The sequence below is a fragment of the Ictidomys tridecemlineatus genome, chromosome 10 (assembly GCF_052094955.1).
Source record: "Ictidomys tridecemlineatus isolate mIctTri1 chromosome 10, mIctTri1.hap1, whole genome shotgun sequence".
NCBI classification, from domain to species: Eukaryota; Metazoa; Chordata; class Mammalia; order Rodentia; family Sciuridae; genus Ictidomys; species Ictidomys tridecemlineatus.
Window position 1 is genome coordinate 72,337,909 of NC_135486.1, and position 24,135 is coordinate 72,362,043.

Consider the following 24,135-nt stretch of genomic DNA (forward strand, 5'->3'; position numbering starts at 1 on the left):
ATAAAGGGTTATACTGCACTGAAATACCAGCCTTTCTCCTCCTTCCTCCAAAAAGAGTTTTCCAGGCTTGGAGGTATCAATATTCCAAAGCTGACACATGTGCTGCTTTAAGCAACAGGCACTTAGAGGAGATGATAAAATCAAAAATTTCTCCTCCGTGGGTCCGATGCTACTTTTCCCTTAAACCTGGCACGCAGGCCTGGGAAGAGCCTGGACAGAGGCCCTCACTGCTGCCAGGACACTCCACTGTGACTGCAAGGAAGGGGAGAACTAATGAATCAAGGATGGGGGTGACTCCCGGAGAGAAATTGAGGCAGGCCCTCCTGGTACAGGAAGGAAGGGAACCCTGTCAACCAGCACCTCTGCCCCCAACTGCCTTAAGGAAACTGCCAAAGCACCCCAGCATCTCAAGGTGCACGTGTTACCATGGCTTTTGCAGGACATTATCCACTCTATGCCAGGAAAGCTCTGGTCTTGCTATCTTTTAATATTTAGCTCTTGGGCCAGATGTGTCAGCGCATGCACACCTGTAATCCCAGTGACTTGGGAGGCTGAGACAGGAGGAGCAGGTGTTCAAAGCCAGCCTCAAAAACTTAGCAAGGCCCTTAGCAACTCAGTGAGACCCTGATTCAAAATAAAACATAAAAACGTCTAGGTATGTGGCTCAGTGTTCAAGCACTCCTGGGTTCAATCTTGTACCAAGAAAAAAGGAAAAAGAAAACAAAAATATTCAGCTGTTGGATTTCAGTAAATGGTCACCATCATAATCAACTACAATACGACAAGCCCAAAAAGAGAAACGGGAATGCTGTGTCCCTTTATAAGGGACAAATCCAGGAAGGTCTCAAAGTCCTTTTCAAAAAAACTCTTCACCTCCAAAAAGAATTCAATATTTTGTTAAAATAAAGAATCAAAGTTCTGGCTTTCTCATTCTGTCAGGAGCCAAAAAGAAAGTTAAAAAGTGTCCCAACCTGCTTCGGAATGTCAGGTGAATCTATCCTGAGCCCAGGGGAAAACAGATTTCTCAGAGTTAAATTTTCATTTACTAAAACAAGAGTCTTGCCTTGACTCTTGAGCTTGGTTGGGTCTTAGAAATCTCATCTTTTCCTTGCTAATGATATTGAATCAGTATTTCACACCTAAGCAAAATTCTGATAGAAACTCAATTTTTTTTTTTTTTTAATTTCCTGGGACTTGTCCTCTGATGAACAGGCTATGTGCACTATTCAAAGAAACACTGTTAATGAGAATGATCTTCGGATTAGATTTAAATGCTTTCAGAATATTTATGGTTAGTCCTCTCTTTTGATTCATCTGCCCACAGATGGCTATTATATGTATGTGTCCTTTCAAAATCAAAATATCAGTTCAATAATACACACCATTATGGAGACATTATGAGTGCAACCTACTTGCCTGGTTTGGAACTTCCTCATCTCTTTATTCCTAAGAAACCATGCCTGAAATTCCTCTTTTCTTTCTTCTTTGGATCAGTTCAGTACTTGGCCTTTGCCCTGCAAACCCCCCACCCCCCCACCCCCACCAGGTCACAGGAAACAGCTGCTTCACTTACATGCTTGAAGGATGTGTGAGGAGCCGCCCTAGCACCTGTCTCTTCCAGATACTCTCCCCAGTTAAAGCCGATTTCTTCCAAGCTTGAACCTTCTTCTGTGGGAGAAAAAAAAAAGGAGCATCAATACAAGGGTAGAGGATGGGAGGCACTGGCCTTTGACTGGGACCAGAAAACCAAGAGATAAACTCATTCAGTGGTTTAGGAGGACACTGCTGAATTCTTTGCAGAGCTCCAGTTTGTTGACTGTGAAGAAGGTGACCAAGGAAGAAAACTGGCCAGATCCTGCTTTGACCCCACCCCCAAAGCCAAGAGTAAGCTTGGTGTTCTCAGCAAATGAATGACGCCTGTCTAAGGCTGATTTGCTACAAGGTACTGTATTTGTTTGAAATTAACTATGATAGACACCTCAGGCTTTGGGAAGGCTGAAGAATGGAGGAAGGGAACATTCAATCACTGAGTATACCAATGATACTGACACCAACCCTATCTGCCCCGTGACTGCATCCTGGAGATGCAACTCTCCTTGACTATTAGTGCCATAAGGGATGTTAGAAACGGGGACTCCAGCAGGGCAGGGTGGCACATGCCTCCTAGCAACTCGGGAGGTTGAGGCAAGAGGATTACAAGTTCAAAGCCAGCCTCAGCAATTCAACAAAGCTCTAAGCAACTTAGCAAGACAGTATCTCAAAATAAACAAATAAAAAGGGCTGAGGATGTGGCTTAGTGGTAGAGGAGCCCTTGGGTTCAATCCCTAGTACCAGAAGAAAAGAAAAGAAATAGTGACTCCAGTGACTTTTGAGAAGGAAAAAAACTGGAGGTCCGTGGCTATGAGCCACCTGGCAAGCCAGCAACAGAAATACAGCAGCTGCCAGACACTCCTGATACCCAGTTATGGACATGTCTCCAGCTGGGAGAGAGCTCTAAGGGCCACTCACACCAGTTTCTCCAATCACAAAAAAAAAAAAAAAGGAAAACTACAGTCAAATGCACAACACAGGTCTTAAAATCATAACTTTTTTTTTTTTTTTTGTACTGGAGATTGAACCCCAGCCCTTTTCATTTTATATTTTAGGACCGAGTATTGCTAAGTTGCTGAGACTAGCCTCAAACTTGCAATCCTCCTGCCTAAAACTTCCGGAGTCACTGGGATTACAGGCATGTGCCACCATGTCGTGCTAAAATCAAAACTACTTTTAATTTGCACAAATGTACAAGGTCAGGTGCTAACGGAAATCAAGCAATTCCCGAAACACTTGAGGCAGCATGTAAGACATCATTTGTATAATTGAAAAGCACCGAGTAATGCACTGTAAGAAGTAGAAGGCATAAATGTCACCCCAAAGAGCTCTGAAACTGTATACATTATTTGAATCTATTTGCAAAGCTATCATAAGGAAAGAACATACAATAATAAGAGCTGCCCAAATATGCAAACAAGAACTTCAAATATATAGATTCTCTTCCACAACAATATTCAAGGGATGCTGATGTTCAATCCTTCTATCTTTTATAAACAAGAGCCAGTTTCACTGGCAAGGGTAAATACTGCTTTCAACATGCTGATTAGCATAAGAGTACTATATCTAACAAGTGGCCACCCAAAGAGAGCACAGTTTTATTCTGGAAAACTCTGTCCACACTACCTTCTCCCCAAACAGTACTAGGCATCAATTACTCAATCTTGGAAAGCAGTTTCCAAGGCACTAATCAAATATCAACTCAGCACTATGGGATTTGCCAAAATGTCCTCGTGCAGTATCTGAGGACTGCAAACCTGCTGGAGACAAGAGTCCAGAACTTCTTCCCACACTACTTGTCTGACCTCAGTCACACCCTGCCTTCCTGCAGCCCCTGTGAGCTGTGATCACAACACACTATGGGAACATCCTATGAGCCACAGTGGGCTTGGGTGTCTACACCAGGTAGGTGCCCAGTGTAGCATGAGCTCATAATCCCGCCAAGAACCTAACAGATGGCTACTTACAGAAGAGCTAACAGAAGCTCAGAAAGGTTAGGGAATCACCCAATCACAGGGGGAGCAGAGGCAGAGTCCAATGCAGGCCTCCTGATTAAGAAGCTGCAACTCTTAATAATTGTTAAGTGCCAAGTTTTCAATTCCATAAATAATGCAATGAAATTTGCACAGATGCATTAGAATACATTGAAAAAAAATACCCTATATCCTATATGTACATAGGATATATATATATATGTATACATATATATACACACACATATATATTCAAATGTTTTCATCACTCACCTACTTTCTCCAAAGAACAGAATTCTAAAAACATAACATTTATTTTTGAAAGGCACCATAAGTGGCAGATCTGTTGCCAAGTGAAGCTGTTACAGATGTGCCACATCTGGGACCACAGGACTTACTGGGTTAAGAGGCCTTCCCCTCATTCTTCTGCCTGCACTAGGCCTCAGAAGCCTCCACCACCACCTCTACCCATTTCTCTGATCTGTGGGACCCTCCAAGGCCAACCCGTCACCATGTTGGGGAGCATTAAAACATTCCACAACCAGATGACCCGATGCAGTAAGCAGGAGGCAGCAGCCACTGCAGGAGAAGCCAGGGGAGAGTCTGGAACCTGCTTATGAAGAAGAAGAGGAGGATCTGGAAAAAGAGGCTGGGACTCAGCAGGGGAGAGTCTGGCATTGCAGGTCCTGAATACAACAGCTGTGGAAAAGGGAAGGGGCTCTCCTGCTGGGCGGGCCAGTTCCTTCACATCAGGAACACTCACAGGGCAGTGGAGCTGCAGGTCCTGGCCACCGCCTACCCTGGAATCCGAAAAAGGCCTGGTGAACCTCAACAGGGTCTCAGGCCAAGAGTGGGTGATTTCACCACTTCAGATCAGGGGATGCCAAGGCTGGTTTCTCCCTTCACCTTTGAGACCATTTGTCGCAGTGTTTTAGCCTTCATACCATTCTAGTCTATGCTTCTTTGTATTTTACCAAAAATATGTTTCCACCAAATTTTAATTTATTGCAAACTCCATTTCCAGTCCCTCCTCAGGTAGCCAGCTGTGTGCTCCTTGGTGCTTGCTGGTTCATTCAGTCCAGCTGCCCAGGAGGTTAGACAGTCCACTGTGTCTCCCCAGCAGCCAGGGAGGCAGTAAGCTCGGCCACTCTGCTGGTCTAGGGAAAACACTTTGTCAAATACCCTGAAAGTCAGACTTAGAATGGGACTTTAAAAATAAAAACCTTACACCCAGCACTGGTAACCTTAATCATGCTGTTTGAATAATAAAAGCCACATACAAAATTTAGGGTTAGTCATAATAGGGCCTTTAAAAAACTGTCCCACATAACCCTGAGGCCAGGGCTCCCCAAGCAGCTGATTCTCCAAAGACATTTCAATGAGCAATAGATAAACACACACCGTGTTTATGAGGAGAGGTCTCATAAACCCAGAGCAAATATTTACAGCTGATCCATAAACCTCTTAAACCCATAAACATTTTATCAAGGGAACTCTGACAATCTCCCTCCACCATAAATGAACCAGCAGGGAGGCACTTCCCATGATGTCATGAAAACCGTCTATGAAAAGCCACTAAGAAAACTTCACAATTAAAGAGAAAAAGCAGGCACATTCATTAGTGGTGATCCAGAGTTCTAGAAAACAGAAAACTATTTGTGGGACCAGAATATTCCATAATGAACATAAAAAGCCACATTAAAAGCAGGAGAACAAGTGACCTTGGGATGCAAAACGCAAATAGCCCACACGTCTTTTTCTTAGGTGGTAAAATCTTGGGTTTGAACAATTTTACTCTCTGAAATGAGGCTGACTTCACAAGGCTGAGTACTGAAGCCTGTAACCACCACCCAATGAACAAACTGAGAGCTGGCACCTTCAGAATGAACAGAACCTTACTGAGGACCTTCTTGGGTGTGTGTGTGTGTGTGTGTGTGTGTGTGTGTGTGTGTGTGTGTGTGTGTGTGTGTGGTTTTTTTTTTAATGTGGGGAGAGACAGGAAGAAGACATTAAATCTCTTTTAACTCAAACACAACAGCCAGTTCATTTCATACTACATAAGGTGTACAAAGTAGTGCAGCTGTGAGCAACTGTAGGAACCAAGGCTCCCTGCACTCCAGGAGAGACAGTCATCAGAATGCAAAGGTCCTTGTGGCTATCTCAGATGGCCACAGTTTATCTAGGAGGGAAGAAAGCAAAAATCCTCTTCCCTGGGGAAAGCAGAAACTCTTCAAAAGAGCAACTCTTTAGGAGACAGGGAACAATACTGCCAGGTCACAGACCTGGACCTCAGCATGGCAGTCCTGGCTTTCTCTGAGAATGCTGACTTCTTTTCTTCCCAAACACAAGAGCCTGTGGCTCTGCAGTTAGTATTTTCCCAGCACCAAGGAGAAAACAAGATGGAGGCAAGCCCTCCAGTGCCCATCCTTCTGCTCTGAGGCTTGCCAAGTCTAAATATGCAGCCCACTTCATCCACAGTCTCCACCAGGAAATTACACTTACCAGGCCTACAAAAATATGTCGGGGAATGTATTTATCACTATGTCAGCATATTGTTCTGCTTGCTGCTAGAGCAGCCACCAAAGTCACCTAGAGTTCCCACGATCAGGTTTCCGGTGCACTTTGCTCCTCCTACACCCAGGAGGAGGCTGTCCATCCTATCTGCTGGGAATGCCTGCAGTTCCTGGGATATTTCATCTACCTGTGCTTATTCCAGAGACATAATCCGTGTCCCTGGGAGGAGAAGCAATTTTATATTGTGCCTATTGCATTTGCAGGACTTGGGTATCCGTTACTGATCCCAATCAGGATTTGAATTTTCCTTAGGAAAAAAAGTCAAAATTCTTTTTTTTTGGTTTGTTTGTTTAAAAAATGTCCGTTCAATGACAGCTGGGTGCAGACTGTGGGGAATTGAGCAACAACAACAACAAAAAAAACTGCTGAATAACCAGGTTAGGTCTTTCATTCTTTGACCCCACACTTTCCTCAGAGAAGGTTGCAGTCACTTAAGTGCAGTCACTTGCTAGGAAGATGAAGCCCTGTGTCATACAACACAGGGAGAGGACACAGGAGGAGTGGAAAAAAGAACCGGGAAGAATGTGGGCTATGCCTTGTCCCATAGGAGTGGGGAGTGGATTCCTGACTTATCTCTGCACAGAAAGCACAAGCCTACCCCACCAGCACTTCAGAACACCAACTCCACAGCCTGAGGATGCCTGAGGATGCCTGAGATGAAATCCTGCTTCCAACCACCACCTGAGGCTTCACCTGGACCAGTTTCCTCATCTGGGAACTGTGGACAGTCAATGCAGCCACTCCACTGCATGTCAAAGGAGTAAGTGAACTAACACACACACAAAATGTTGAGAGTCTGCCTTATGGTCTGAAGGCAAGCTCACAAGGGATTGGCCCTCATTCCAAGTCCATGTGGAACCCATGGAAGAACTCTGTCCTTCCCTTCTCTTGGAACAGCTAGCCCACAAATCTCATCTGAAAATTCTTCTCAGGGATAGACCCTAAGCACTAAGACTATCCCCAGTGGGCCCCAGAATCAAATATCCCCACAACTGATTCTAGAATTGACAATATTTTATGTATGAACAGGTTGGCAAAAAAAAAAATAATAAAAACACATGAGGCTGAAGGTATAGCTCACTGACAGAGAGCTTGATTGCCTAGCATGTGCAAGGCCCCAGGTTCAATCCTCAGTGCCACAAAAACTAAATAAATAACTTGAAGACTTATACTTGACTCTGTTGTTCATGATTTAAATGCTCAAAACTGGATTTGAATTTCTAGAATGAATTCAGCCTCTGCACTCTACAAAGTTTCAGACCCTGGTTTTAAATTTGTAGCACCATTTAAAAGGTCTCCTTACCATGACCATACAAGTAAGTGCACATAGAAACTCCAAAAACAAGTGACAGATTACCCACACTGAGGGGCAACGGGGGTATGTGGTCAATGTCTGAAATATGTAATGATCATTTACAATTATTTAGAAATGCTGTTTTTATTAAACATATGAGCATCTTGTATGTTTTAGGTCATCCACCACACAAGAGCAAGCAACAAATTGGGAAGTAAGTATATATGACAGGCCTCCGGCCTGGAACCCCCTGGCCAATGATTCCACCCTCGCTCTAGACTTTCCATAGTTGGAACCATCCTCGAGGAAATGTCAGTACAAACAATTTTCTGACAGCAGATTATCATTGATGAGGTTCAGAATCTGCTCAGGCAAGAGAGAGTACGGAAAGATATTGAAGTTGCATGAAAATGAAAAGCCAATACATAGTTGGCTTTTAAACTGTTTTGAGAGCACACCACTGTCAATGGTTCAGCAACACACGTGATGTGTGCAGATGATATACTACGAAAAAACAGCGAAAGCTCAGCAATTCCAAGAATGGAAAATAACCTCACTCAGAAAATGTAAGAGAGACTTTTAAAAGGCACAAATGGCTAGGCACAGTGGCACACGCCTGTAAATCCCAGTGGCTCAGGAGGCAGGAGGATGGCGAGTTCAAAGCTAGCCTCAGCAATTTAGCAAGGCGCTAAGCAACTCATCCAGGCTCTGTCTCTAAATAAAATACAAAATATGAGTGGGGATGTGTCTCGGTGATTGAGTGCCCCTGAGTTCAATCCCTGGTACCCCCACCCCGAAAAAAGGCACAAGTATATTTCAACAAAAGTAGAATAATTAGGATGAACTGTGGGGCCTGCCCTCTGAGAAGAAAACCTCCACATTTACACTGGGAACAATGATTCAACTTTACCTGTAGAAGTTTTCTTACTCACATATTAAATAAAGAGGGCAACGGAGCTGACTTGGAAACAGACACTAGTATCTTTCATCCTGCCAAGGCATCCCCCTTATTTCAGGGGCCTCCAGGTTTTTTTCCAGGTAAGGATACAATTTGAGAAACTTAATTTAATAAATTCAATGACACCAAGCAATCTGTCATTTTGACATTGACTTGTCCAATCAAACTGTGAAGACAAACTTCTTTAGGCAAATGGTCAAATCTCCCACTGAGTTGATGAGCAACATTATTTATGTGAATTCACCACGGCAGGTGTTTATGAATCACAGGGCTGAGCTGTCCATGGTTAATTTGCTGCTATGTATAAATAAAGTATCCTTTTCAAATAAGCCCTTTAGTGTGTAAGTACTTAGAAACAGACACATTTCTAAATCCACTAGTTAAATATTAAAATCTAATCAGAGGCTGTTTGGGGGTGGGGGTGTTAGTTTTTTGCTTTTTATCAGATTTCTTAAAGAAGGTAACACTGCCACAGAAAAAGCATATGCTGGGAATTTCTTTCCCATCACACACTGCAGCCTCAGGGATGTGCTCAACCTTCAGAGAGCACTGTGTTTGGGCAGATCGGGTTCTCCTGTCCCTCTGTGGCTCAGGAACGGAATTCTATTTCCCAGCCTGCCTTCCTGGGGCACAAACATGGGACTAACTTCTAGTCGAAGGGTTCTGAGTAAAAGTGGTATCTGTCCCTTCTGAGCTAGAACAATGAACTGCTGGCTCAAGACGCACACGCTCCACATGCCTCCATTGTGGCTAACCCTGGGTGTACTGCCATCCTGCGCACAAGGACTGGGTGTAACACTGCACCAGGATATCTGCCAGAGACGGCGTCATGATTTAGGACCACTAGTGGCTGAAACCACTGAGATTAAGAAGGGGGCATCACACCCTCCTGCCAGCCCGTTCTGCCTAGTACAGTTGAATTCACCTTCACCCCAAATTTAACTTCAAAACTGCTGCATCCTTAGGAACAGGAAGGCAAACCCCAGGAACAGGCAGAATTGTGGGCTCTAGAAATGCTGCCCTCATTTTTCCAGAACATTTGGGGAAGATATTGGTCAAAAAACCAAAAGCCAGAAGGATGGAACAAGCAAAGTCTTACCTGAATCAAGATCTCCGCTGCCATTAGCTGAGCCAACGTGCTTTTCCGGGGGGGAAGATGAAGGGTCCTGCATGCTGGGAACTGGCAAACTGCTCTCCATTCCTGGTGAGTAAGTGTCCTCTTCCCTTAGTTCATTCTGCAGTGAGAATTATCTAAGAGCAACCAAAAACAAAAACAAAAACAAAAAAAATCAGAGCACTTTAATTACATTAATTACATTGACTTGTTTCTAAGCTTTCCAAAAGTCTTATAATCCCATCAGAGTTGCTACCAACTTGTAACACTAGGATGCAATGTCATCTTGATAACAGAAAACACCAGGAATGCAGACTAATGAGTGCATCCCTACCAAGCCAACAACAAAGGCCAGAGCATGGCAAAGCCATCAGTTTTCTAGAGGTCATACTAATAGGGACACATTTTCACCAACAAACAGAACCCACATTTCAATCCCCAGTCCACCATGGTGACTCTCCACTGCCCTCTTGATACTGTGAAGCAGGAGATGCCCCTCACCGCAGCATCCCATGTGTGGGTCCCACAACACAGTGTCTTCACTCATGTGTCATAAGTGCTCGGCCACCAAAACTAGTTCTGGTACCAACAGTGTGCTTTCTGCCAATCAGAAATGGGGACAAGTGGTTCCCTGTAATGGCACTGCCATTCCTCACTTGCATTCTGATATGACTGGCAGAAAAACAGAGAAAGTCATAGCCAGTTCCCACAGAATCCCACAGTCTAGCTCATTTAAGTTGCAGCCTAGGAGACTCCAGGAGCTGTCCCTACCAAGGAGCATCCCAGCCTGACTGGTGGTTAGACACAACCACGTGGGATTTTATAGCTTTTATTTTTCAATGTTCTCTATCATTTCTCCTGTAGATAAAATTTTAAATCAGAAAAAAGGCAATAACAGATGAAAAAAAAAAGAACATAGTATAAGGCATCTTTAAGAATGCCACACCCTTCTTAAGGCGCGCGCGCGCGCACACACACACACACACACACACACACACACGTCTTTGGTGCTATTTAGTTTACTTTCCTAGAAAATATTTTGAGGATGTATCAAAATCAAAGGTTCATAAGAGGGTTCATCATTTGGTGGCATGGCAAGGAAAAAGGTGAAAATTGCTGCCAGGAAGAAACTAGAATACTAGGAACCCAACCCTGGGATTTAGTTGCTTGCATGTTTAACTATCCACCCGCTGCATATAACCTACTACACCAGTCCAAGCATCTTCATTCTACAGAGGTAAGTTCATAATCACTCCAATGGAAGGTCAATCAAAGACATAAGGCACCTGTGAACAACCACACCCTCTGCGCATGGGGGCTGGCCATATTTTATCACTCTGAGATGAAGTCGGCATCAATAATATGTACCCAACTTAAATTAGGGCTGTCCAGGAAATGTGAGAGTATGGGTTAAAAGCAGAGCCTCAGGTGCAAAATGACTCCTTTGGCTTGCTTCAAAACCACCTGCAATAGGTAAACACCATGCCTAGGACCCACTGATACCACAGTGGCACCATGTGGGAGAAAGCAAGCTGGGACAGTCTTTGTCTCAGCTCTCTGGGAGCTTGCACTAAAATAGGGCCAAAAACTATAGTCTACACAGAAAAGACTTGAACCCAAATGGAAACTGGGTTTGCTGCTTAGTAAATCAAAAACTAAAGTTAACTCCCACAAATCTACAGACAAGCTCAATTTCTGAAAGCTTACATAGAAACATCACTAAATACAGGAACCTACTGAATATTGAATATGGATGGGTTCTGAGATTATTTAAAAGAGAGGACACTGGAAAACAAGTCATTTATTCTTGAGACTGACTCACTTCACCCTCTGGATATTGGCTTCCTAACACGACCCACACAAAGGTGGAGAGAACAGCGCACTGTCCCAGGAGCTTTCCTTCAAGACTCATCACAACAGGACACACGCATCTATAGACAGCGACCCCCTCTTCCACAAAAATGAACCCATCTGAGCTGGACACAGTAGCACATGTCTATAATCCCAGTGGCTGGGGAGACTGAGACACGAGGATTGCAAAGTTCAAAGCCAGTCTCAGCAACTTAGCAAGGCCCTAAGCATCTCAGAAAGACCCTGTCTCACAATGAACTTTTTTTAAAAAAGGGCTGGGGATGTGACTCAGTGGTAAAGCATCTCTGGGTTCAAATGCCCCCCTAAAAAAAATTGAACCCACTTGGGAAGCAGGTAAAGAGGGCAAACATTACCTAACACCAAATGCCAGTGCTTAAACCATCATGGAGGAGCAGCTCATGTGCTACACCTTGTTTTAGATGCTTCCAGAGATCTCCTTCCATATGTCTGCACACGGCAGACCACTAGGGGAACAAGGGCTGCCAGGGGTATTCACAAGCTCTTATGTCCTGCCTGGATTTCACAGTGGGTGGCAGTTCCTACCAGTTTATCCCTATTGCCACTGACAATTAGGGAGCAGTCACTGATGAAATCTACAAAGCACTTGTCCTCCACATAAGCTGTCACCAGCCAAGAACTGCCCATGGGCTGGGGATACAACTCAGATTCAGAGCACTTGCCTGGCATGTGCAATGTCCTGAGTTCCATCCCCAGCACCACAAAATTAATCAATTAATTAATAATTACCTCCGGACAAGCAAGTGCTGGTAATAAACAACATGTGTGCCTTTAATAAAGCATCTTATAGGTGCTGACACCACCTGGCTACCAGGACGGACATGATAGCAGTAGGCTGTTAGTTCCCAGGTCCAAGAAGAAAACCCAAGTCACTCGGAGTGGGCAGAGGGAAGGGGGGATATACTGAAGTAGAACAGAAAATCAGAGAGGAAAATGCCCAGAGCAACTAATGATAAGAGGAAAAGAAAAAGTCAAGTAGGAGCCTAGGCTTAAGAGACTCAGAGAGTAGAAGATTCTAAACATAGGGCAAACAGTGTAGCAGGTCCTCCTAAAACATCCACAGGACTGTGTGGGCAAGCAACATTCGTGCCATTCCCTCCAAATACTTGCTGCTCCCCTATCAATGACAGGCACCATTCCAGGTACATGAAGACACACAGAACCAAACACACACAATAAAACAAAAACCCTGCCCTGGTGGATGTCTCATCCTAATTGAAAGAAAACGCCAATAAATGTTCTTAAAAATTAGTAAATTATATGGTCTGTTGGAAGGTGGTCAGAACTATAGGAAAAAATAAGGCAGGAAAGGGGACCAACCGAAGGACGCGGATCATGCAGATGGCTGTCAGGCAGGACCTTAGGAAGTGATGCTCGAACAAAAGCTACGAGATGAGAACAGAGAAGTGGTTGAGCCCAGATGAGAAAAGTGCTTTCCAAAATAAGGACAGAAGCTGCAGGCCCTTCTGCAGGCAGGAGCAGTCACTGCAGGAAGTCACTGCAGGGAGGGAGAGGATCCCATCTGTCTTGGAAGAATCACTCCTTCTCCAACAGCCACGTGCAAGACAGACAGACAGGGCAAGGCGGGAAGGATAAGAGGAAGCTAGGAAGTGCAGGCCAGGATTCAGACAGGGAGAAGAAAACACATGTAAGAAGCATCTGGACAGTATCATCAACAGAACGTGATGGAGGGCTGGGGATGTGGCTCAAATGGTAGTGCGCTCGCCTGGCATGCGTGCGGCCCGGGTTCGATCCTCAGTACCACATACAAAGATGTTGTGTCCACCGAAAACTAAAAAATAAATATTAAAAATTTGAAAAAAAAAATCTTACCTAAAAAAAAAAAAAAAAAGAACGTGATGGAAACAAGCCTCACAGACAACACATCTCTTCCCAGCATGCAGCCACCGTCGCGGGAATAAATGACTTCACTTTCCACAGCCAGCTCTCAGCAGCTAATGGAACCATGGAAATAGGTATTTCCAGAGGAAACATATTAAATATGAGAATGACAAACCACTTCACAGAAATTTCTATTTACTCTCCTTTTTTGTAAATCCATTTACTTTAAATGGGATATGGTGGGGGCAAGTCTTACTGGTGACAATTGTTCCCTTAAGCTTTGAAAATAAAAACAGGGTACTTTAGCTTGGGGGTGCAGATCATTGGTAAAGCCTTTGACTAGCATGCATGAGGGCCTGGATTGGATCCCCAGTGGTGAGAGAAGAAACACACACACACACACACAACCCTAAACATGATATTTTCAAGAGCAAATCCTTTTCCTAACAACATACCCCAAAAAGGCTACTTTCATTTTTTAAAGGCTATTTTTAAAAGATGTACATTTCCTTTTGATTGTGTGTGTGCTTGTGTGTGTGGTGCTGGGGATTCACATGTTCTACACAAACACTCTACCAGCAAGCTACACCCAGGCCACCTATTAATTCATAAAATATACTACTGTGACTTCAAGACCAAAAGTAAATGTGTTTACTAATTAAAGCAGGATTTTTTTTTCCAAAGACACACAGAGACGGTTCAGAAGGATTGACTTCTAAAGGGCAGCTTCCGGCTTGGACACTCAGTTGTGTAAACTGTACTACAACTGGCTCCTCTTGTCTCCAAGGCTGGTGAACAACAGAATTACAGCATCAGAACTTCTTACGAAAGTCACCTGGCCGAGTGAAATGAAGGGTATGCTTGAGAGCAAGGAGTCCCATGGCCACTACCTCGCTGTGTGACATAAACAAATTGCTTAGCCTCTCTTTTCCTCAAATTCCTTACCAGTTAAATAAGGAGGCTTGCTTAGACTCAATCAAAGGAATTTTTTAAATCTAAAATGCCTACAAGGTCTTGCTAGCACTCATTGTATATTTTCTCCATCAGAACCATTTATCTGAACCAAATTTCATAGAGTAAGACTTCTGCCCTCTCCGTGCTAGCCTGCCTCCTTCTTTCACCTGCGGTGTGTTTACAGAACACAAGTAATTTTTAGCAAAGACTAAGCAAAGCCTTGTTAGGAAGGAAAGGAATGAGGAAGAATATTCAATGGATATTACTCTAAAATTAATCAGAAATTGTAGGGCTCTTATCACCTCTTAGCTTTCTATAACTGCATAGTTCAGTATGGGAACCACTAGCCACATGTAGCAACAAGCCACATGAAATTTAGCTAGTACAGTTAGTATCTGAATTTTCATTTTAATGAATACTTAAATTCTAAATAGCCATATGTGGCCAGTGTCTGCTGCACCGGTTGGTCCAGCTGCACCCTATATTAATGAGCCATATTTGAGAGATGGTGACATGCCCTTAAGAACCATCAAGTTTTTACTCTCTTAAAATCTTTTAATTTTACTTAAGTCAACGTGGTCAGAAGAGAACATAGGAACTTAAAAACTGAACACACTTCCAAAGAAAATGTAGTTTCCCCCCAAATATTCCACAAATGATTTGTGGCAAATTTCCTAGCATAATAGGCTTCTATTCCATGGGCTGTCCTTTCCGATCCACACAAGTTCAAGGGATTTGGAAGAATCTTAAAAGCTAAGTTGTGTGTGTTATACTAAGACTATTCCCTTTTCCCATTCATTTGTAAATTCAAGAAGAACAGTCCACCTGGAAAATGTCATTAGGCACAAAATTTTTCTGGAAGGGGGTGGAGGAGTCTATAAACATAACTATTAATAAATCAGTTGAGCATCAATGGCTTCTATGACACTTATGAAAAAAAAGGAAAAAAAGTTTGCTAAAGTCTTTATGACTCCTTGATGATCCAACCCTTTATCCACCTGCGTCTAACCAGATACTACCGAGAGGTCACCTGGGACCTAAAGTAAGACACTGATTCAAACACACCTAATCCATCATTTTAAATAGAACTCAGGGGCGACAATACAAACACCACACAGAAAGCCACCTGAATGAGTGGCAGAGTGAAATCTCACATCACTCTTAAAAGAACAAGTGGCATTCCACTTCCACTCAGAGGCTTTCTGGATGTCCACCCAGGTGGCTGTAAAAGTTGCTTATTTTGGCAAACGGCAGGGCACACTTTAGACTTTTTCAACAATGTTCACTTTTTCCTTCCTATAAAAGAGACAGCCTTGAAAGATGTTCTGGGAACCTAAATTATACAAAGAAGTACATTAAAATCACTCAGAACCCTAACAACCAGGAAAGTCACTTTTACAGCTATGATACCTCCTGATCATTTCTCTGTGCATAATTTTTGTCAGTTCTCATAGTACTTTAGAATTCTAGAGCTTTTCTTTTGGGTTTGGGGGTTTGAATCCAGGAACACTTAACACTGAGCTACATCCCCAGATCTTTTTATTTTTTATTTTGAGATGGGGTCTTGCTAAGTTGCTTAGAGCCTAAGTTGCTAAGGCTGACCTCAAACTTGTGTCCTCCTGCCTCAGCCTCCTGAGTCACTGGGATTACAGGCAGGCGCACCATGTCCAGCTCTAATCCATTTTTCATCTAGCATTACATAGAAAGCATTTCCTCATACTATCACAGTTCTTGGAGAACAGGCCTTGAAATGGGGGTATAATTTTTATTATGAGTAAGATAAGTCTATTTGCCAGGCCTCTACTTCTGACCATTACATGGTTTTGGTTTGGGTTTTAGTGGGGACAGGTTAGTTTTCACCATTATCAACAGTACTGTGATCGTTCTCCTTAACCATAAATCGTACATCTTTGATGTTTCCTTAATATGAAATCCCAGGGAGATCCAACATGGCGGCGGGCGCAGAGAGATCAAGTCTCTGACCTCTTCAGCTGCGTGGGCATAAGGAGTCGTAAACCATCTAAATGCTGTTTGCTCAGGATCACTAGGCAATGCTGAGCTGAAGTGAATCTGGGGTGAACAGTTTGGGCCTCTCAGAACACACACCGAGCCCGGATCGGCTGAATTCAAGCTCTCGTTCGCCTGCTTCTCGCAGAAAAACTGCTATGACTCAGCACTAAACGATCCCGCTGAAACAATTGGTCGGCCCTTCTGAACCTATGGAGGTTAAAACCGAGCCTTCAGAGGCAGTGGCCACAGGATTGAAACGGAGTTTTGAGAGCCAGTCAGGACCCACCCATTGCATTGGTCACCCAGCAAAGGGAACGAACGTCGCCATTTGCATGGGATACCACCATGGCAGAGAACTGACGTCACCAGAATGCAGCGGAGGAGATAACTTCATTGAAACCAGCAGCGACAGGTGTGTAATCCCCTAGCCATCCCTCTCCACACGGGGGGGGGGGGGGGGGGGGACCTTAAGGGCCCCTCTCAGCTCTCCCATAAGGGCCCCTCCCAGCTCTCCCATAAGGGCCCCTCCCAGCTCTCCCGTGAGCGCGAAAGCCAGACCGAGGGAATCAGAAGTGGCGCGGGACCCGCGGCGTAGAACTCCCAGCTACCGCTCCCACCAGTGCTGACAACTGAGGTCTCTTGCACCAGCTACCGGGGGCGTGGCTACAGGAGGGCAAGTAAAATTCGCTGAGGATTCTCAGCCCCAAGCTCCACAAACGTAGGGTCTGAAGGAATGGCAAACAGGGAGAGTGTGCCCAGGTGTTCATGAAAATAGGGCTCCCAGGAGCAGCAGACCTGGCGTGTAGCCAGTATTGTGGTGAGCGTCACCGGTGAGTGGGGCCTGGCTTGAGGAAAAGTGGGGAAGTGACTAGATACAAAAGAAGGCCCTAGGCACTCAGGATTGAAGACCCGCCCAGTCTGGGAGGAGGAGCTGCTGCACAGTGATTGGTTCCCGCCTATTGAGAGGAGAAGCTTGGCCCGGTGGGCATAGCTCCACCTATTGGAAGAGAAGTTAATCAAACTCTAAGACTGCATTTATTGATTTATTTTTGATTTGGGTTTTTTTTCATTTTCATTTTTTTTGTTATTTTTTAAATTCTTTTTTAAATTTTTTAATTATTTTTTTAATTTTAATTTTTATTTTTTTATTATTTTTTTTAATTTTTTTCTTTTTTTACTTTCTATTTTTTTCTTTTGTCTTTTCATTTCTTTTCAAATTCCTTATTCCCCCTTCCTTGAATTCTACCTGCTTACTCTCATTGTCTTTAGTGACTTCTTCCTTTCCCTTCTAATACTTTTCCTCCCAAGCATCAAATAAATTTATAGGAGTAAACAGTAACTCAGCAGTCAAACAGAACAAGAAGTAACATGAGCAGAGAATAGGATAGACAACAGAATACATCAGACACTAGAATGGCAATATGTAAATCAATGGAAGTGTAACTGATGTGATACAGTAATCTGTATATGGGGTAAAAATGGGAGTTCATAACCCACTTGAATCAAACTGTGAAATATGATATATTAAGAACTATGTAATGTTTTGAACGACCAACAATAAAAAAAAAAAAGAAAAAGCAAGGAAGAAAAGGAGTACAAACAATGCAGGACAGCCTAAATATTCAGGAGGACCTAGAGGCATCAGAAAAATGGTCAAATAAAGAACTCAAGGAATACCTTACACAGATGGAATGGAACCTTAAAGAGGATATGAGACAGCAAATTCAAACAGTGAAAGAACACATTGAAAATGAATTACATAAACAGATAAAAGAAGAAATAAAGCATCTTTATCAAGAGATAGAGATTATAAAAAAAATCAAATAATAATTCTAGAAATGAAGGAAACTATAAACCAAATTAAAACCTCAAATGAGAGTATCACTAACAGAGTGGAGCAAATAGAAGCCAGAACGTCAGATAATGAAGACAAAATATATCATCTTGAAAAGAGTCTAGCCAACTCAGAAAGGCTGGTAAAAAAATCACAAGAAAAACATCCAAGAGATATGGGATAACATAAAAAACCAAACTTAAGAGTCATCGGGATAGAGGAAGGTATAGAGGTTCAAACCAAGGGAATGAGCAACCTGCTGAATGAAATAATTATAGAAAACTTTCCAGAAACCAAAAAGGAAACGGATATACAAATTGAAGATGCATACAGGACACCAAGCATACAAAATCACAGTAGACCAACGCCAAGACACATTGTTATGAAGATATCCAATATACAGAACAAAGAGAAAATATTAAAAGCTACAAGAGAAAGGAGGCAGATTACATTCAGGGGTAAACCAATAAGATTAACATCAGATTTTTCATAACAGACGCTGAAAGGGAGAAGATCCTGGAACAACATACTTCAAACACTGAAGGACAATGGATGCCCTCCAAGAATTTTGTATCCAGCAAAATTAAGCTTCAGGTACGACAACGAAATAAAAATCTTTCATGATACACAAAAGAATTTGCAGCCAGAAAACCAGCATTGCAAAGCATCTTGAGCAAAACACTACACGAGGAAGAAATGAAAAACAATACCCAAAACCATCAGTGGGAAATGCCTCAATAAAGACAGAGGGCGGAGGGAAAGCTAATCATGGAGAAACAAACTAAATTAAAAAAAAAAAAAGATAAATAATCAAACATGGCTGGCAGTACAAACCATATATCAATAGTAACTCTAAACGTTAATGGCTTAAACTCTCCAATAAAGCAACAGGCTGGTAACATGGATTAAAAAAACAAATCCAACAATATGCTGCCTCCAGGAGACACATCTGATTGGAAAAGACATACACAGGCTGAAGGTGAAAGGTTGGGAAAAAATATACCACGCACATGGTCATCGTAACAAGCAGAAGTGGCCATCCTCATATCGAATAAAATCAACTTCAAGACTAAGTTAATCAAAAGGGATAAGGAAGGATATTATATACTGTTAAAAGGAACCATTCACCAACAAGACATAACAATTATCAATATTTATGCACCAAATAATGGTGCTGCGATGTTCATAAAAGAAATTCTCCTCAGGTTCAAGAATCTAATAGCTCACAACATAATAATTATGGGTGACTTCAACACACCTCTCTCACCATTGGACAGATTCTCCAAACAAAAGTTGAATAAAGAAACTATAGAACTCCATATCACAATCAATAACCTAGACTTAACTGACATATATAGAATATATCAACCATCATCAAGTGGATATACTTTTTTCTCAGCAGCACATGGATCCTTCTCAAAAATAGACCATATATTATGCCATAGGGCAACCCTCAGTAAATATAGAGGGGTGGAGATTATACCATGCATTTTATCTGATCATAATGGAATGAAACTGGAAATCAATGATAAAAGAAGGAAGGAAAAATCCTACATCACATGGAAAATGAGCAATATGTTACTGAATGATCAATGGGTTACAGAAGACATAAAGGAGAAATCAAAAAATTCTTAGAGATAAATGAAAATACAGACACAATATATCGGAATCTATGGGACACAATGAAAGCAGTTTTAAGAGGGAAATTCATCACCTGGAGGTCATTCCTCAAAAAAAGAAAAAACCAACAAATAAATGAGCTCACACATCATCTCAAAGCCCTAGAAATGGAAGAGCAAAACAACAGCAAATGAAGCAGAAGGCAAGAAATAATTAAAATCAGAGCGGAAATCAACGAAATGGAAACAAAAGAAACTATTGAAAAAATTGACAAAACTAAAAGTTGGTTCTTCGAAAAAATAAATAAGATTGACAGACCCTTAGCCATGCTAACAATGAGAAGAAGAGAAAGAACTCAAATTACTAACACACAGGATGAAAAAGACAACATCACAACAGATACTACAGAAATACAGAAGATAATTAGGAATTATTTTGAAAACCTATATTCCAATAAAATAGAAGATAGTGAAGACATCGATAAATTTCTTAAGTCATATGATTTGCACAGACTGAGTCAGGAGGATACACACAATTTGAAGAGACCAATATATCAATGGATGAAATAGAAGAAGCAATCAAAAGACAATCAACCAAGAAAAGCCCAGGACCAGATGGGTATACAGCAGAGTTTGACAAAACCTTTAAAGAAGAATTAATACCAATACTTTTCAAGTTATTTCAGGAAATAGAAAAAGAGGGAGCTCTTCCCAATTCATTCTATGAGGCCAACATCACCCTGATTCCAAAACCAGACAAAGACACCTCAAAGAAAAAAAACTACAGACCAATATCTCTAATGAACCTAGATGCAAAAATCCTCAATAAAATTCTGGCGAATCGGATACAAAAACACATCAAAAAAATTGTGCACCATGATCAAGTAGGATTCATCCCTGGGATGCAAGGATGGTTCAATATACGGAAATCAATAAATGTTATTCACCACATCAATAGACTTAAAGATAAGAACCGTATGATCATCTCGATAGACGCAGAAAAAGCATTCAACAAAGTACAGCATCTTTTTATGTTCAAAACATTAGAAAAACTAGGGATAACAGGTACTTACCTCAACATTGTAAAAGCTATCTATGCTATGCCTCAGGCTAGCATCATTCTGAATGGAGAAAAATTGAAGGCATTCCCTCTAAAATCTGGAACAAGACAGGGATGCCCTCTATCACCACTTCTATTCAATATAGTTCTCAAAACACTGGCCAGAGCAATTAGACAGACGAAAGAAATTAAAGGCATAAAAATAGGAAAAGAAGAACTTAAATTATCACTATTTGTGGATGACATGATTCTATACCTAGAAGACCCAAAAGGGTCTACAAAGAAACTAGTAGAACTAATAAATGAATTCATCAAAGTGGCAGGATATAAAATCAACACACATAAATCAAAGGCATTTCTGTATATCAGTGACAAAACTTCTGAAACAGAAATGAGGAAAAACACCCCATTCATAATATCCTCAAAAAAAAATAAAATACTTGGGAATCAACCTAACAAAAGAGGTGATAGATTTATACAATGAAAACTACACAACCCTAAAGAGAGAAATAAAAGAAGATCTTAGAAGATGGAAAAATATACCCTGTTCATGGATAGGCAGAACTAACATCATCAAAATGGCAATATTACCAAAAGTTCTCTATAGGTTTAATGCAATGCCAATCAAAACCCCAACAGCATTTCTTGTAGAACTAGATAAAGCAATCATGAAATTCATATGGAAAAATAAAAGACCCAGAATAGCAAAAGCAACTCTAAGCAGGAAGTGTGAATCTGAAGGTATAGTGTACCAGATTTCAAACCATATTACAGAGCAATAGTAACAAAAACAGCATGGTACTGGTACCAAAACAGGCAGGTGGACCAATGGTACAGAATAGAGGACACAGAAACTAATCCACAAAGTTACAACTATATTATATTTGATAAAGGGGCTAAAAGCATGCAATGGAGGAAGGATAGCATCTTCAACAAATGGTGCTGGGAAAACTAGAAATCCATATGCAACAAAATGAAACTGAACCCCCTCCTCTCACCATGCACAAAAGTTAACTCCAAATGGATCAAGGAGCTTGATATCAAATCAGAGACACGGCATCTGATAGAAGAAAAAGTTGGCTCCGATCTATATATTGTGGGGTCGGGCTCCAAATTCCTTAATAGGACACCCATAGCACAAGAGTTAATAACTAGAATCAACAAATGGGACTTACTTAAACTAAAAAGTTTTTTCTCAGCAAGAAAAACAATAAGAGAGGTAAATAGGGAGCCTACATCATAGGAACAAATTTTTACTCCTCACACTTCAGATAGAGCCCTAATATCCAGAGTATACAAAGAACTCAAAAAATTAGACAATAAGATAACAAATAACCTAATCAACAAATGGGCCAAGGACCTGAACAGACACTTCTCAGAGGAGGACATACAATCAATCAACAAGTACATGAAAAAATGCTCACCATCTCTAGCAGTCAGAGAAATGCAAATCAAAACCACCCTAAGATACCATCTCACTCCAGTAAGATTGGCAGCCATTATGAAGTCAAACAACAACAAGTGCTGGTGAGGATGTGGGGAAAAGGGTACACTTGTACATTGCTGGTAGGACTGCAAATTGGTGCGGCCAATTTGGAAAGCAGTATGGAGATTCCTGGGAAAGCTGGGAATGGAACCACCATTTGACCCAGCTATTGCCCTTCTCAGACTATTCCCTGAAGACCTTAAAAGAGCGTACTACAGGGATACCACCACATCATGTTCATAGCAGCACAATTCACAATAGCTAGACTGTGGAACCAACCCAGATGCCCTTCAATAGATGAATGGATTAAAAAAAAAATGTGGCATTTATACACAATGGAGTACTACTACGCAGCACTAAAAAATGACAAAATCATGGAATTTGCAGGGAAATGGATGGCACTAGAGCAGATTATGCTAAGTGAAGCTGGCCAATCCCTAAAAAACAAATACCAAATGTCTTCTTTGATATAAGGAGAGCAACTAAGAACAGAAAGGGAGGAAGAGCAGGAGGAAAAGATTAACATTAAACAGGGACATGAGGTGGGAGGGAAAGGGAGAGAAAAGGGAAATTGCATGGAAATGGAAAGAGACCCTCATTGTTATACAAAATTACATATAAGAGGTTTGAGGGGAATGAGAAAAAAAAAACAAGGAGAGAAATGAATTACAGTAGATGGGGTAGAGAGAGAAGATGGGAGGGGAGGGGAGGGGGGATAGTAGAGGATGGGAAAGGTAGCAGAATACAACAGTTACTAATAGGGCATTATGTAAAAATGTGGATGTGTAACCGATGTGATTCTGCAATCTGTATTTGGGGTAAAAATGGGAGTTCATAGCTCACTTGAATCTAATGTATGAAATATGATATGTCAAGAGCTTTGTAATGTTTTGAACAACCAATAAAAAAAAAATATATGAAATCCCAGAAGCTAGATATAGGATCACAACAAGGAAATGCAGTCAAGCCTTATGTCATATCCAGTGAGAAAGAGATGTCTACACCCAGTCTCTGCCCACATTAAAAGATTATCTTTTAATCTGATATTTAAATGACAGCACCCTGACACTGCAATGTCAGATTACATGGTACCTCCTCACTCACCTCTGTGCTGTATTTTAACTTGAGGTCTATTTTACAGATTTTTATGAATTATAGATATTTCATCTCACACAACTATTGTCATCATTTCTCCAATTTGCCCTGGAGTGGTCTCTTTTGACACAGAATGTTAGGTGTAGTTTTAACTTAGTCGCATCCACCAGTTCACTTTATTTCCTCTAAAACTTAGATTCTTAAAAAAGACTTAAAAGTTTAAAAAGACTTTAAAAAGTCCTCCCCAACCCTAAGGATATTAGAGACCTCACTCTTTGAGATTTCAGGTTTTACATATTTCTTTAAACATGAGGTGAATTTTATGCTTGCATATTTTTTGAGCTGCACCTCTGAGTTCCTCCTTTGCCCCGCCTCCCTATCCTGTTGGGTGTTTATATCCTGTCCTTATCAGACACTGCATTCTTACATATCCATGACTACATTCCAGGGCACCAAACATTCATGTAAGTATGAGAAAAGTCAGAGAAACAGAACTGTAACTAGCGTATATAAACCCCTTCGTTAAGCAATAATTAAATCTGGGGTCGTTTAAGGTAGGTTTTTAGAGGGACAATGATTTCTGCAATAGCTGAGGAGGACAAGCCCTAATACCTTTATCATCCAAGCACATTCTACTGTGAACAGAATATATCTCAAAGTGCACACAGGCAGAGTGTCAGAGACATTCTCCCTTTTCTCCTATGTCTCCAGTAAGGAGTCACTGGCTACCCAAAAGACACTTCCCAGCTTTCCTTGCATTTAGATGAGATCAAGTCTTTTAAGCTCTAGTCCGCAGGAAGTTTGCAGGACTAACATGCTGGGCGGGGCCGCAGGGTGCCAGG

General features: G+C 41.7%; 1 protein-coding gene across 6 annotated transcripts in view; it reads right to left on the reverse strand.

Annotated features, from left to right (window-relative positions):
• Positions 1 to 24,135, reverse strand: part of Sfmbt2 (Scm like with four mbt domains 2) — a 212,487-nt gene that overhangs the window by 171,525 nt on the left and 16,827 nt on the right. For 5 of the 6 annotated variants that reach the window (XR_005730286.2, XM_005320295.5, XM_040276603.2 and 2 more), the window contains exons 2-3: positions 9,489 to 9,640; positions 1,574 to 1,668 (exon numbers count right to left, since the gene is read on the reverse strand). Coding sequence is in view for 5 of the 6 variants with exons in the window: in XM_005320295.5 (XP_005320352.2) it covers positions 1,574 to 1,668; positions 9,489 to 9,588 (195 nt within the window). In the remaining variant the exon portion in view is untranslated. The remainder of the gene's footprint in view (positions 1 to 1,573; positions 1,669 to 9,488; positions 9,641 to 24,135) is intronic. The other variant, XM_021723043.3, reaches the window with a different exon arrangement.